This window comes from Hypomesus transpacificus, unplaced genomic scaffold (genome assembly GCF_021917145.1).
Source record: "Hypomesus transpacificus isolate Combined female unplaced genomic scaffold, fHypTra1 scaffold_84, whole genome shotgun sequence".
NCBI lineage: Eukaryota > Metazoa > Chordata > Actinopteri > Osmeriformes > Osmeridae > Hypomesus > Hypomesus transpacificus.
The window spans coordinates 885,570-902,235 of record NW_025814038.1 but is presented as its reverse complement, the minus strand read 5'-3'; the positions used below and the strand labels follow the sequence as shown (position 1 = coordinate 902,235).

The 16,666-nt window shown below is 47.4% G+C and overlaps 1 protein-coding gene across 1 annotated transcript; it reads right to left on the bottom strand.

Annotated features, from left to right (window-relative positions):
- Window positions 1-6,278: 6,278 nt before the first annotated feature.
- On the bottom strand, window positions 6,279-10,018 carry LOC124466221 (zinc finger protein 703-like). Its single transcript, XM_047017974.1, has 2 exons — window positions 9,314-10,018; window positions 6,279-8,868 (listed from the first exon to the last, which is right to left on the bottom strand). The coding sequence occupies exons 1-2, from the start codon at window positions 9,557-9,559 to the stop codon at window positions 7,327-7,329; spliced, it is 1,788 nt and encodes a 595-aa protein (XP_046873930.1). The 5' UTR covers window positions 9,560-10,018; the 3' UTR covers window positions 6,279-7,326.
- Window positions 10,019-16,666: the final 6,648 nt, after the last annotated feature.

Genomic DNA, 16,666 nt, shown 5'->3' with positions numbered 1-16,666 from the left:
AACTCTGTAAGTGATTATAGTGCCTTTCTCACTGAGCAGCGGAGCACAAAGAGAGCTTGGAGGATAGAAGTTCAACACAGACTGTTCAGTTTACAGAAGACACACCAATAAAGAGGGTCATGCTACACATCCAGTGAACATATCAACCATTTGAACATCTCTAATAATGGTTGTCCATTACAATAAATTCAAATCTCTGACTGATGTGACTGCTTGCTACTGACCAACCACTGTAACACATGCACAACTAAAGGCAAACAGAATTGACCATGCATACTAGCTCTTTTGGCTGTATTCGCTGTATTTTCAATGGACTAGGCATGAATAACACACAGCCCCCAACACAATAGTGCCTGGTAAACAATGAGTTTAATTTGATCAATCAGCATCGCTCGACTTGTCCTTTCTGCTCTCATTTTGAGAGAGGGACCCCTTCCTCTGCACCGTCTGCTTCTGGGAAACATCCCCATCTCGACGAGGCAGGCCTCTTCAGCGGCTGTCAGCCTTTCCACCTTAGAAAAAAAAGAAAAGCGAAAGAGTAGATAGAAAGAGAGAGAGAGAGAGAGAGAGAGAGAGAGAGGAGAAAAAAAGAGCCAAATGGAGCCAGTGACTGGGGTAGATTGAAGCCCTGTTAAGTGCTCTGCTTGAAAGCATGTCTGGCCTCATTAGCTGTCAGTTGTAACAATACTGAACTGGCAGTGAAGACAGGTTGGAGTCCCGTGGTCATAAATCACTCCCTGACAGCCGCCTGACATGCTGGGAACCCCGACACACGGAGGCGAGCCAGAACACCCTCTCCTTCTTGACACTGCACAGGCACACCTTTAGACACGAAACACGGAAGGCATCAAAGCACTGCCATTGGCCAGATTTTTTTTTTGGGGGGGGGGGGGGGGGGGGGGGGGGGGGGGGGGGGGCGGGGGTTTACGTGTGTGTGTCATGGGCGTCTGTCGGGTTGACGAGGTGCTGTGCGGATGACTGGTGCGGGGCGGCGGGGGTGAAGGGTGCGGGGCCCCCGGGTCATTAATCACGGCCCCTGACATGCAGAGCAGGAGGCCGTCCCGCCCCCCCCCGCCCCCCCCCCCCCCCCCCCGTGCACACAGCTGCTGTGACACAGTCGCCGCACAGGGAGATGTGTGCGCCCGAAGCCCCGCTCTCCAGGCCTGTGGCCCTCACCCATCGGACCGCCTCACTGCTCCAGTCACTCACGGGCGAGTCTGTCTGTCAGGCCTGTTCCTCTTTCGCCCCGCGGGCCCCTCCCCGGCTCCCTTCATCGTCCTCCTCGGATGAATGTGTTCTGGGATTCACGTCTGCTATACTGAGCCTCCTATCAGCTATCATTGGTTTGATCAGATCTGGTCGTTTCATCATAGTTCATCGTGTTCTGGCATCTTTTGTTTTTGTTTTTCTTGATAGAACAAAATCAATCAAATGAGACGGAAATTACAATCCCAGCGTACTCTCCTTGCATTTGTTGCTTTATTACTGCAGTTGTACTCGCCTTGTCGATCATTTTGTCGTTCTTGAGCTATCAGGCAATACTTGCCATTGTGCTTTATCCCACTTTGAAAAAGCCAGACTTCACACGATTTGTAAACATGAGAGATGAAGAGCAATGGGGCATCCCATTCCTGTTCCCCTCCCCTGACATGACATCATCCAGACATGCAGCTGCTTGCATAATGAAATAAACCAGTTTGAGACGCTGTTTCATCATTCACAGCTAGTAAATCATCGGGTCCAGGCGTGGAAAATGTGTTGAAAGCTGACTCCTTATCAACTTTGTAAAATGGCTTGGGAAACATCTGGTATTTCCAAGGAGCCTTGCCCAAAAACGTTCATGCAGGTCTTATAAAGACTTATTTTATATGATGTATTTATAACAAATGATGTTATAGTTATAGGAAATGTTTCACTGCAATCTGTTTAATGTATAGACCAACCAAAAGCATTCTATATTTCACACCACATAAACACACACATTACTCTGACTTAGCCTGGACTAATGTTGTTCAATTTCCTCCCACGGTCTCTCATTCCAGTGAATCAAAATGATCTAACTATACCACACCTTGTCTTTTTCCTCTCAGAAAAGACACACACACACACACACATTATGCCACACACACACACATTATGCCACACACACACACATTATGCCACACACAGGGCCTGCCATAAATCAGTGGACGGGATCAGGTCCACTGGTTAGACTAAACAACAGTGTTTGAGTGGATTTGCTCCCCCTCATTAATCATCCTGACAGAGTGAAAACACATTTCCCCTTTAATGACTGTATTTGGGTAATCATTGCCACTTTCTGTGTGCCTCTCTCTCTCTCTCTCTCTCTCTCTCTCTCTCTCTCTCTCTCTCTCTCTCTCTGTCTCTCTCTCACACACACACACACACACAAACACACTCTCTCTCTGGTCCTCCCACTCTCTCTAAGTTAGTGGGCCTGGAATCTTGAGCAAGAAACATCTTTAGGCTGGACACGATAAACTTCGAATGAGGTTTGAAACATCAGCGGCAACATGTCATTTAAGTATGGATCGTAAAACAGAGAGGGAGAGAGAGTCTAGAACCTTCCAAGGCTGCGATGTGGTGCCCTGCTCCGCCCTTATCGCAGCCCATTAAGAAAGCTTACGTTCATGCGGCGGTCGAATAAACGGCGAAGGGGATGAGAGAACGTGACTGGGGGGAGGCTTTCGAGATGCAGAGGGAGGCAGGAGATGTTGTCGCCCCCACGTGCAACCAACCCACCAGGCGGCCCCCTCCAGCCTCTGGGGCCACGCCGGCCCCTGCCAAGGCACGGTTTTTCCGCGAGCGACCCCCACTCGTGATGCATGGGAGCTGACAAGCAGGCCGGGATCCCTCCCAGGGCAGGCGGATCAAAACCAGCTGCGGCTCGTGCGCATTAGCAGAGTAACCATAATTGCCCAATGCCCTCTCGTGCACTACTGAACTCGCTCTGTCCGCGTTTTCGCCTGACAAGCAAGCCCTGGAAAGCCGGAGGGAAGGGAGACAAACCCAGAGTGAGAGAGGGAGTCAGACCGGGTCCATGAAGAGCCACGTTTGGTCATAAAAGTGCAAGGCCAGGTTAATTTATGGTTGGATGTGGGTAATTAACCTCAGCATGCCATGATGGATTGGAGTATCGTGTTTTTTTTTATAGAGCTTTGTCGGTGTGTACTTAGAGGGAGGGGTTGGGAGTGTGGTGAGCGAGAAAAGTGTATTTTCAAAAAATGTTCCCCCTGTCTGTGGGTGAATGTAAGTAATGGCTGCACAGTGGTTTAGAAACATCAATCCAGTGTGTCTCACATCTGCGTGCTCTTTTATTTTTGGAACACTTGAAAAGAAGAATGAGTGATGAGGTGATGGAGTTGGAGAGCGGAAGAGAGAATGAGAGTACGCAGAGGAGTTAGTCTGAGGAAAGATGTTTGTGATCTCTTTTAGAACTCACAGGGAAGAAGAAGAAAAAATCGGCCTTAGAGGAGGCATGAAGAGAAATGGTCTAAGATTTGTGCCGCTTAGACCTCTTTGTGCCTCTTAGTTTTTTTTTGCAGTTTCTTGGCTCAAACAGGATTAATTCATAATCCTGCTGTATCTGGAAACCTTTGAGCTGGCAAAACATTCCCGCTTTGTTTCAGAACACTCAAATGGATTTAGAAAGTTTTAAAACGTATTCTGCACTTTCCGAATACAGACTTTCAGATCCAAAAATCTACACGTTAAGGTCCAAGGCTGCTTCTTTGTTGTAGTTGTACTTCCTAGTAGAAGTCATTAGAATAAGAAACTAAGAAAAGACTCCAATACCTACTCCTTCCTGTCCGTCTCTCTTCCTGTCTCCTCCCTCACTTCCTCCCTCTTCTAGTTCTCCACCTCCCAGTTCCGGTTGATGGAGAGGTTGAGACTTGTTGTGTAATGAAGGAGCTGCTCCGCACTCTGTCATCATTAATCACACGGCCTGTCAGCTGTCCTCCCATAGGCCAGCCATAGCAGGAGGCGGGACAACCAACTCCCCTACACTGCTACCAGGAACACAGGAAGCAGTGTGTTGTGTGAGCTTATTCTAAACCTTTTCCCCTCCTCTTTCCCCAAACTGTTTCAGATGAGCGTGCTAGGCCATCGGATTACATGTAGCACATGCTTGCCAGAAGCCTAGCGGTTAAAGCGTGTGAGTGTTGATGTCTGCCATAAACATTAGCCAGACTCGAGATGGATGGACAGAGTGATTGATGAGGGCCGAAAGGAGAAGAAAGGAATGATGGATGGATCAGATAAATGAGTAATGGATGAGTGAAAGTGAAATGGAAAATTGAGAACACTATTCATTTCTCCCCCGAGACAAGATGGAGAGTCTTTCTAATCCAATTTTATCTGTTGCCTCGGGTTATTGGTTTAGCTTGTTCTTTTTACTTAATCTCTCAGGTTTTGCGAGTTTGTGTGTTTTTCATAAACAACAAAAACCCATTTATGTCCTTTAGGTGGCGACACAAACCTAAACTCCCGTCCAGAGAAAAGTAAAAGTTGGCAGAATAAAAGAAGCCTATATCCTAGAAGTAAACAAGCTCTTTACTCACTATCGAGTTAATTTATCTTCTCATAATTTAAACCAGTAATCCCAGTGGGTAATGGACAATTAACATCACTTCACTTCACTTCGTCTTGGGCCATGCCTCCCGACCTGATCGCTCTCATTTAAAAAAGCTACTTCAACATGTTTGTGTCCATTTTCTGGGCCAAACAGGCACACCTGAGGCAACCTGAAACCCAGAGTAGGTCAATCTTCTCCTGCCCAACTCTTAACTCTGATGCGCGCTACAGCGTCTCGGAACATTAAAACAGGAGCCGGTTCTCGTGTTACCGTGGTGACAGGGTGTTTTGACCCTTGTGTATCCCCTGTCAGAGCAGTGAGTGACCAGCACGGGTCATCCACACTCTGCCAAGGGCCTCCCAATGTCACACGGCCAGGAAATGGCATATTACCACTGCCAGTCACAAGGCTGTGGAGGTAACCTGAGCGAAGGACAGGGCCTTATCCTGGGCATGTCAGGACAGCAGTGTTTTAGCTCCGATGCCTATCTGATGTCCTAAGGAGCCAGGCTGACTGGGACTCCAACGCCTCATTGTAGGGAAAGAATTTCTGCAAAAGTGTTCTGTCGGTTGATCCATCCTCTTATTGAATATATAAAAATCGTGTGTTTGTTTCTGCCTGGTTTTGATACAATACACTTGTGTACACTGCTGCCCGGACCGGGGCATGTTGATTTCTTAAATACGACTAATCCGACGTGATCTGCTGATCGTTTAAACGTTTCCAGGCACACTAAACACGATCAGGTGTCTTAGCAAGGATTTACAATCTCAGCGTGTACATTTTCTTGGCGCTGGCCAAGTACACACCGCAAATGTAGTCTAAACTACCCTGAGACCGGAGCCCTGCCCACTCATCCAAAACAAGCCAACCCTATTCCATCAGGTAAGACAGTATTTCCTGCATAGCTGAGGGGTGAGAGCTGAGCCTTCGCGGTCTGCTCCCTATCCGTTAGGGTTTCTGGCGCTGTGAAACACAAGCTGAGGGAAAAAGCACACTCAAAACCATCAATCACCTGATGCTGTCTGTGGAACAATAGCGCCTGGCGTGAACCCCATACGCTACATCAAAGACGGCCGTTGCAGGTGGACGGAGACCTCTGTTCGCTTTCCACTGCTCTGCGCTCGTATTTTATCCCCTAGGAGACAGAATGCGTTTCAGAGACGTGGTGGACCCAGACAGCAGCTTTGCGCATTATTTAGAAAAACATCGATTTAACCTATGAATTTTTTCCGATACACATTTTGTTTTTCATGTCAAAGATTTAATGAAGCATGAATAGGACTATACCTCTAAAATAAATTATTTGGTGCACAAGAACATAATACCCAATCTGGCCCATTGACTTCCTGTCAGCATCCTGGAGGTAGCAGAAACTCGTGCCAGCCCAGATGAGTGAGTACCAGCCTCTCAGTATCACACAGGACAGCGGTCCGAGAATCAATAACGATGTTCCTGTGTTTGTCTCCAGAGAAACATGCACATGCTCAATGTGTTTCTCCAGGAGTGACAGACTGAGCTTGAAATCATTTGTCGGGTTTGTTTGGTTGGATGGAACTGTGTCCACAAACCACACTTAAGGGCTATTAAAGTGGCTCTAGTGATCGGATGGTGCAGGTTGAAAGAGTTTAGTCGACACGAAACTAATTAGTTTGAGAAATGAAGACAATAAAAGTTTAAATATATTCATTGTCATTTATTAAACAAAATATGACCTCCCCTTTCAACGGCTAGCACTGCCATCATTGATTTTTAGTAGTGTTCAACTCTCTCCCTTACACAAGGGCTTTCGCCCAAATACTTCACACAAAAATATCACATCTCCGTTAACTGTTCATTTTCTGTACATATCCAAAACCAAGAAGCTAGGGACCGATGTGACATGCACATTCATTCTTCAGAGACCCAACATGAAAACACCGTTATCAATGTGACGAGGTAAAATATATATTTTTGTGTATGCTTCACTGATTTCTGTCAGGTGGCATTCCACAGATCCGGTTCTTAACTCGTAAACGATATGGCTGCAATACAGAAATGACAGGGGGGGAGAAAAAAGAACAATGCATTGTAATAGTAAACTTGAAAGCCAAGCGCTCAAAATAAATACAGCTTCTCAGTTGGAAAGAAACGAATGTTGGAAACAAAAACAAATGTCAAACCGAGATTGACCCACTCAGTCTGGCTACACATGCATCTGACTGTGCTGCCCAGCCTCCCTTTACAGTGCAGCCCTGTGGAAAAAGGTTATTGCCATTCCTGTCACATCACCTATCTCCACACAGCAATCACTATTCCCAGCATGACCGTCAAGACATTCGAGACTGTAAACACAGCAGCTCAGCAGAAGCTATCAGCCAGCCCAGTTTGTGGTGCTGTGGTCTCAGTGTAGCATTCCACTGACTGCCGGTCCAGTCCAGATCAGTCAGGCCCAATCCAGTTGTGTCCAGTTGTTTGTGAGTGACCGTATCCAGGCAGTCTGCAGCCATGCAAGTGGCCCACCTCCCCCCCCCCCCCCCCCCCCCCCCCCCCACGAAGACACGCAAGAGGGGCAGACCCCCCTGGTGGTTTCACTGGGCATAGACACAGAGTATTAACGCTGCCATATCATCTCTGCTGAAACCAGCAGACTCTCCTCAGTCTCCAAACTGGGGAAGCTGATTTAGGCCCGCAGGGCCTGCCTTGCCTGAGTCATGTAAGGACAAACACTGGAACGGATGCCACGCGGCTCACTGGTAGCCCAGGGCGGAGGCAGAGCCCAGTCTCTGGCTGTAGAGGGCATAGTGGGGGTAGTAGGGAGCCGTGGCCTGGAGAGAGTGCATGGGGATGGAGCCCGGCCCGGGAGGCAGGTGGACCTTGCTGTAGGGGTGGTAGCGGGCCAGGCCCAGGCTAGGGGGGGCTCTGAGGGAGAAGGTGCTGGGCAGGGAGGCAGGGCTGCTCTGGTGCGGCAGGTGGAGATGGCAGGAGGCGGCGGAGGAGACCGAGGGGAAGGCCGAGAGCAGCTTGCTGTCCATGCCTCCGGCCAGGGACGTGTGGGTGCGCAGGTGAGCCAGGAGCTCCTCCGAGTTGGCGAAGCGCTTGTCGCAAGGCCCCCCGGCCGACACCCAGTTGCAGGCGTGGGGCATGGGGTCGTTGAGCATGAAGCCGTAGGTGTAGAGAGGGTGGGACAGGGACGGAGACACGCTGGACGACAGAGTACTGGGGTGGAGGGAGTGGAGAGGATGGGAGGGATAGACCAACGGGTAGCCCGATTTGAGGGAGGATGGGTCGTGGACACAGGAATTGCAGTTGCTGCCTCCCAGGTGGGGGGCGTTGGGGTAGCTCAGGCAGTACGGGTCCCTGCATAAACCCTGCATGAAGGAAGGGGGAGAGGCACCCGTGAGCGGACTGGAGCTGGGATGTTTCCCTTGGACCCCCACTCCAAGGCCTGACTTGGTATGGTCCAGCCCTTGGACGAACTGGGATGGGTAGCCTGCGTAGGCTACAGAGCCGTGATAGCCCATACCGGCTGAGGAGAGCGGGAACACCGAGTGGCCTGTCTTGTAGGGGGAGATGGGTGTGATGTGTCCGTGGCCCAGGTTCGACTGGGTGGACTGGGAGTCCCCCTTCCCTGCCTCATGGTTGGTGCTGCTTTCAGAGCTGCCGTTGCTGGAGTTGGTGCTGGCTCGGGCATGGCTGGAGTTAGCAAGCTGGGGCCCGTCCAAATGAGACTTACTCAGGTCTACTTCTTTCTTAAGATGTCCGCTGCTGACACAGCTGCTGCTGCTGCTGTTTGGACTGGCCTGCTCCGGTTTGCTCTCTCCGTTCAGAGTCTGAGGTTGTGAAGCCTGCTGTCCACTGGGAGACTGGCTTTGTCTGTGGGACTGGGAGGAAAGCTGGTTGTGCTGAGGGGGAGAAACACTGCTTGTTCTGGAACTGGGGGAAACTGAATGAGGGGGGAAAGACTGGCTGTTAGCTGAGCTACCGTTAGCACTGCCGTTGTTAGGAACTCTGAAGCCAGTTTTGTCACTGTTGCCGTTGGTGCTGCTGACACTATCCCTGCGACTGTCGCCGCCCACTTTGGAGTAGGGCTTGAAGCTGGACTTGTCATCCAGGGAGGGGCGGTGTTCGCCCAGCTTCAAGCTGGAGCCGGAGGAACGCCCGCCTCCCTCTTTGTCCCCCAGGCCACTGGAGGAGACAGATCCAGGTTTGGATGAAGAAGGGGGATCTGGTTTACCTATCTGGGAGCAGGTCTGAGCTAACAGGGCCAAGGGGCTCTTCTTGGCATCCAGCTGCAAATAGAGTCAGACTAGTTTAGTTTCCAAAGTGCCAATGGTTATTATTGACAATAACACTCATATACCATACACACAATTTACGTCTAGATACTTTTCCGTATCTATTTCCCATGATATTCGTGCGATTAAGCAATATGTTTTCGTACATCAAGAAATAGCTTAAAATGAATTTTCCAACGCGACTATGGCTATGACTAGCACTAATGCTTATTATTTAAAATAAAAAACTATTGAAACCACGTTTCTACATGACGCAATTATTATTACATTATCATGGGTAGGTTACTATGTTTATAAATCATACTATTTTGCACAAAAGATAAACAGCACCGATGTTTTACATTAGTAGCACAACAACTAGTTGAAAAACGAAGCCCGTGATGCTGCGCGTGCTCGAAACAATGTTTCTGATCAATTTACTGTGGAAAACGACGTATACCTCGATGCTCACTGGTGCAGATGTCAGCGGCTGCAGGTACTCCGGGTGCAGTAAGTGGCTTGTGTGCGCGGTCAACATATTGAGCATCCGAATAGGGAGTCGCTTTGACTGGCGAATAGGATCCAAAGGAGTAAGTAAAGACACAAAAGCGCCCGGTCTACACTTCTGGTTATAACAAGCTTCAGTAGGCTTGGTGGTCCGCTCGCGTACTTGGTGCGTAATAGATCCAGAGGGGGAATCTTTCATTGGAGAAGGAAGCAAATGTTTTGGACAGGAACTATACGTTAACTTTAGTCCCAATATCAAAAATGGTGATGTCCTCAACTAATATAGAATAGTAATGTATAATCCGTTGGTTTAGCATAAGTCCATTTATGTATTTCCCAAGCAGCCCACCTAAAAAGTTCCAACGGCCGAGAATTCTGCTTGCCCGTCCCGCTACAAAATCTGAAGCGTCTCCTCTTCATTCATGGCTTCAATTCCAGGGCATTTTAGAAAGATTCTGCTCTTATTCGCCGCAACTGCAGCTATACATTAGGTACAGTAACCCTACCTTTCCAAACTGGTAATATTTTGTTAAGTTAAACGGAAAAACTCCTCAAAAGACAACCGACGGATATCAAATGCGGAATCTTCGTCTACAGCGGTGCTTATCTGCTGCATACACACCTTCCCAGTACTAGCGTCGAGTGTGTGCTCTCACAAGAGTCTTCAAAGTAAAGTGAGCAGCCGTCCAATGGACAGGGTCCGCATTGGTAATGAGAAGGGCTGGTGCTATTCTTTTGAAGGAGGAGCAACATTGTCCCTTCACGCCATAAAACATCGTCTGTGCTTGACATACAGTAATCAACTGTTACAGATAGCTCCATGGTAAAACATTTTTTTTTGTTTAAGGTTGTGGATTCACATAAAACTGTGTGTCAGGCTTGTTTTTGACCTTTTGGTTTAGATAATAATTATATAAACTAAAATAATTTAAAAGTGCATCTAAATGCTGAATTATTTGCTTCCATTAAATAATAATTTGCTTTCCATTTAACATCCCCATTACATTCACTGTCATCCAAAATGGTTTTATAAATAATATTATAGGCCTCGTTACACATTTTACAATTCAGAAGCCTTCCCCTGTTATAAAAATTGAGGTTTATAATGAATCTTAATATGATCGGTATCTCAGCATATTTGAGCACCATAAATCAAATAAAGGCTGCAAAATATGTCATGTACCATATTCCATTTCTTTATCCCATTATTCCATCTTCACAACCAGCGAAGAAAAATGTGATAAAAAAAAGACGACTCTATATTCATGGTTTTATAAATCTGGAATGTTAATAACTTTATTGCATTACCGCCTGCTGACTGACTCTGCAATGAGCTAATTTTGTTAACCTAATTATACAATGAATTGGTTAAAGTACTTAAAAATTACGCCTGACAAGAGCTATTAGTGGCAGCCAGAAATAGTCGGAGTCTGAAGGGCTTTGATGCTCACAATCCTCTCTGGTCTCAATTGAGTGCGAAATTTGTCCTAATCCTTCATAACCTATGGGCAAAAGGCTGAATAATGGGAGTAAAATGATACATATTGGTCCTCAATCTTTGGCAGCCTTGCCTTAAAAAGGGTGTATTTATTAAATCGGTATTATTCATGCAGCTACTGCTTAAAACAACTGCCTATGATTATAACACAACTGCTTATTTTCTCTCCCCAATTTACCAGTTACTAGTTGTTACACCCCTTCCACTAGCATTTAAAAGTCACTGTTCTTCAAATATTTCTTTGGATGTTGTGTAACTACACACTATCTCCTTTGAAGCAACCCTCTGGCCTTGCAGGCGAATGCTGCAAGACACCCCTCAGGGCCATGCATCAGTGTCCCCTTTGTGATAAGAGCGAAAGTGCTGGGGCGACCTCACATCAGGAAACAAGGTCAGAGTTCAAGTCACACTAGCGAGACCGTGGCTCGCTGGATGCTTGTGCAGTGACGGTACACAAACGCCAAGGCAGCCATCGGACCAGGACACGAGGGCACATAGCAGAAACACGGCGTCATGATAGAGTTGGGTCAAACCAGGGCTTGAGAAATCGGCTCGGTGACGCACACACAGGACAGACGTCCCTTGACAGGGGCGCAGATAAGCTGTCAACTAGGGTGGGCATCGCAAGGACACTTTATGGTTATTGGCACTATCTTTCCTGCTGTTGACAAGGTTACGAATACAGTCCATCAAACATCGGTTGGTTTGTTTATGCAAGACCCATTTTCTGCCTTCTCATGAAAGCCTTTGTTATGGTGACAGCGCTTAACATCTTTGGATCACCTTCAAATGTATACTCATTCACCTTCTTCTCTCCCTCTGGTCGTGTCTTCATGCGAGAGATAGTTTACTTGATCTTTTTATGACTAACCCCTCAGGGACGCAGAGAGCTGGTTTGGAATTCCACAGACCACCAGAAGGGAAAGGTGAGGGGGCGTAGAGACCGTAGAATCAGCCAGCAGGAGGGGAGGTCTGAAGGAAAGCAAAGGAGGGTGAATGACTGAGAGAGAGGCTGGTCTGAACAATAGGGGTCCGCTTTTCAACTTTTCGCAAAGCCCCTTGAAGTAGCTCGTCAACAGCTGGAGCGCGGTGTCAGTGAGTGATTGCTGTTTCCTGTTGTCGCTAGATACAGGGCGGGTTTCCCCCTCTATCAGGGAACAAAATCAAAGCAGCAGCGCCTAGGGAAACAATGGAAACCATTTTGAAAGACAGATCTAAACCCAGAGAGTCCCAGAGAGGGATGGTCCGATATGTTCCCATGACAATAGCAGAGCCTGGAGATCGTGTTTCCACGGCACTCAGACCTGATGAGTTACAGTGATAGACTTTTGGTCCCTGTAGGATTTTGAAAGCACGACTGTTACTTTTGACCTTGATCTGATGAAAGTTTTATGAGGATATCTGGCAAATTCCAAAGCTTTTCCTCTTCTGGAAACACACACACATAAAAAATTACTCAAACCTTTTCTCCGTCTCAGTCTGCCAAACATACCCGCAAAAGAAAATTACAATGGAAAGGGCTTTTATAATATGTTTTTGTGTTTACTTATCTCCATATGCCCACTCACTGTTCACATGATTGACAGGGTTTACTGAGAAACAAATCACACACTCTTGTGGACTTTAGTCTGCTGTGACAATTATGCCTGTTTACAACTCAAACACAAGTAGAGACAGCTGATAACCTCCCAGAGACTATCCGAGTAAATAACACACTTTCTCTGTCTTTCTCTCACTCTCACACACACACACACCATCTGTGGGGTTTTTAAACGTGGGGCTATTTACATACTTAAACATCCTCTAATCTCTCACACACTGATGTGTCAGTCAGCCACTGTGAACACTGCACTTATCTGCCTGCCTAATGCTTAGTCCCCATTTGTTTTATCCTCCAGAGTCCACCTGTCATCTCGTTATCTTAACAATCACTTATGCACTCAAATATTTAAATCACAAGAGCTTATCCACCTCCTTCAAACGCATACGGGACACACGAGTGAACACCCGCGCCAACGTGCACGCACGCACTACACATGCTCTTCCCGGCAACAAAAGCTGCTATTGTGCCACAGCGGTTAGAGGAGAGGTTATCTAGTCTAGTGGGTGGAGGAGATCCAGCGAGATCATGCTGCTAAGGGGCACCAGGCCTCAATCAGATTGTGCTATGCTGTTCTGTGAAATTTCATCTGACATCAAAGGTAGTTTTCCCACCCTCCTCTGGGATGTCTGTTCCTATTGGAGGATCTCATTTACAACACCCAAGGCAACCTGGCAAACAGCATAACAATGTTGTCACTTCCATTTTTTAAGTACAAAATGTACAAATTAGATTAATGAATCGAACATGCCGTATCATTTCGGTAGATGGCAGATTCGAAAGCTCAAATGCTCCTTAAAAAAATAAAAGCATTGAGCATCGCTCGGTTCAAAAGCAAAATCCAATCCTGTATCTGGAAACTACACTCAGACCCAAGACATGCTTAGAGACAATGGACTGTGTGCCTTGTTCTTCCACCCTGACCTTCATCCACCCACCCCTCCTCCCTCCCACCCACCCCTCCACACACCCCTCTTCCCTCCGCAAACCAGGGCCCATCCATCACCCATCAGCAGATTGACACCCACCCTCAGTCTCGCTGTGGTGTAAAATTACTTTTGCCATCATGGCAGGCGAAAGATCTATAGCGGCTCCCCTTTTCTTTTCGACCAGTTAAGGTGCGGGGAAATTGATGGTGACCGCGGAACCCAGGAGGCACTAAACAAACCCCTCCACGCTCCCCCATCTGCTGGGCCCTGCCCACAGCGGCCCTGGCAATCGTTCTTTATCGATTTTCCGCGCTACGGCAGCAGCGACTTAAACAGAGATACAAAGGAGGGAGCCACACTTCTCGCATTTGTCTATCAGGAGTGGAGGACCCATTGATGTGCGCCACACAAGAACAGGGCCTCTCAGGTCATTAGCTGAGCTTCCTGGTAAACAACCAGCGCGCGTGGAAGCGCAAGTGTCAGACACCACGGGGGGGACCGAGGAGCCAGCTGTCAGTCCTTCACCTTGGTGCCTTCAATATTGACTGAGAGTCAACCCGTCTGTGAGACACGTCTATTTAGTGTGAACTCCTGTCACACGTTCAGCCCGGACGCTTTAGGTCCTGATGCCTTGCTTTCGTCTGAGGGACGGAGCCACACACAAGCTAATGACCCTCATTTATAATCCCACCATTAATCCTCAGCCTGTCTTTAGAATCAAAGAAAAGGCAGTTAGCTGCAACAGGGAAACCAAAAGGGATCTATGTGGCCCATTGATTCACTTTACTCAATAAGTCACTTTGATTGGGAACTTAGTTGCATCTGTACTGAGAGAAAGATGGAGGGGGGGGGGGGGAGGGAGTGAAAGGGAGGCAGAGGAAGTAAAGTTTCTTTGCTCCCTGAATGCTGCTCATTTCAGTACCTTTATTTACTTAACCCTCAGACCAACCCTCATTCATAAATGTCAGAAATGACTAATATCCCTCAGACCTCAGAGGCTATACAGAACCAACAGTAATGCATAATGCTGGCTATGTGTGCTAGGCACATACCAGCATAATCGCTGGCCGGCAACCACCATTCCAAATCCCAAAAACACCATTATAGACGGTGGAGATGCATTACAGCTTTCGTCCCACATCTGTCAACGCCTAACACACACCACACGCTGCCTCTCTCTCAAGACATCCCATCCGCTCTGACGCAGTCTGTCCAAACACTAGACCCTGCGGTTAAACAAAGAGGCAGGGAAATTGACGAGAGGTGCGAAAAAATGCGCCTGTCTCTCTTTCTTTTTTCTTTTTTTTCTTATTTGCGTCGTGACGTATCCGGTACAGGAATTCGAGAAAGGACAGGCAGTTGAATATCCATTAACTATGTTTGGGGAAATGCTGCTGGTGACTCCAAATTACCTCGTGACATTTCGAAATTCAGCGTGAGTGAGAGGGAACGACGGGAAACACATGTTTCTCCGGGCTTTTGTTTTCAGCCGCTGTGGTTGCCGAGGGAACCGGAGAGGGAATGCTGACGGCTGCCATGTTGGAGCTGTCAGTCATGCCGACGCAGAGAACGGACTCTGAGGTCGGGAACGCGTGTGGGGTCTTTGACGTCACCACGGACAGGGAAACTCAATTAAATGATGACTGTGCAGGTACATTAACGCCCGTCAACCGTGTCACATAAAATGAATTAGTTTGACAAGGTTTCACAGGACTCCGCTCCTTCTTGCTCGACATTCGACATCTTGGATCGAGACATGACAGGGGTTTGACCTCACGAAGACCACAGAGGTCTACTTGTGAAGAGTACAATTCACTTCTGGATTGAAATACACAATAGCCTTTAGAGCAGTGGTTCTCAACCCTGTTCCTCAGGTATCCCCTGTCCTGCATGTTTTAGATGTTTCCCTGCTCCAACACACCTGATTCAAATGAATGGGTCGTTATCGAGTTATGCAGAAGTCTGCTGATGACCATTCATTTGAATCAGTGGTTACTGCTTTAGAGATCTTCTCAAAACAACAGTCCACTTTGCCATCCAATGAACTTCTAAGGGGGGTTGTGTGTATGTATGTGTGTCGACCACACCCTGATATGATATCATGCCGTAGAATGCTTCTCGTTTGGAGAGAAGGGATCATGAATTATTCCGTTGATCACCCAACATGGCCTCCCGTTGGTTTGCGATGACATAGTACTCTACTTAGGAAGTTACATTGAAATGTCTAGGGTCTAATTTATCTTTCCTGGATGAATACATGAATGTGAAACAGTGCCATATTTCACAGAAGCTCCCTCTACACCCTGGAATATGATTACGGCTGCCCTAGAAAGTCGGGCAGAAACCGTTTTTCACCTGAACAAGCATTACCGTGTCATGTTGAACATTATTCACCGTCTGCTGAGCGCTTTGACACTTATGAAATATTTTCCCCGCTGACCTCAGATTCTGCTGAACTAGGACAGTTTCTCTCCCCCTCTCCGCGAGAGGAGGGTGATGTCATGATGCTCTAAAGACCTCATCAATAATCTCCCTGTGAAGTTCTAATGCATTCTTCAACAGTTAATCAGATCTGTGTGTGTTGATGTTTTGATCATGTGGCATTCTTATGTGTGAATCCCCACCCTTGTTTTCCCAGATTTCCTATATCTTCTCTTTCGCTCCCTCCCTCCCTCCCTTCTTTCTGTCTCTCTCTCTCTCTCTCTCTCTCTCTCTCTCTCTCTCTCTCTCTCTCTCTCTCTCTCTCTCTCTCTGACAGCTCTCATCGTTGTGAGATGTCTGCTCTGTTCCTTTTCCCTTTGTGTGACAGGGTAAAGGATTGTATTGGCAGAAGAATTGATAAGTCGAAGCAAGTGCACGGAAAGTCTCAGGACATCTGGTAAAAAGGTTAGATGTTATTTAGTGGCTGAGAGTGCAAGTTTTCTCTGTAGTTCCTGCCAGAAGGTTACTGGACTCCTCTGTTGTAAATAACTCCTCGCGTTCAATGGTATAGGCATTGTGTGTGTGTGTGTAGGTGTGTGTGTGTGGGTGTGTACACAAAACAGCGGGATGCAGGGAGGGGGGAGTTGTCACAGGGTTGGAAGTATGTGCAGTTTTCTTTATTGTCGTATTTGATAAATGGGTTGGAGAACAAGGCAGAGCATACATCATATCACCTTTAATGGATACACATTTCTGGGCCCATAACTCACCGTCCTTAAACAGAAAAAAAGTGAAATATGGCATTGTATATTTCTTCCCCCGGACACATTTATGAGTCCTCCCTGCAGTATAAATGCA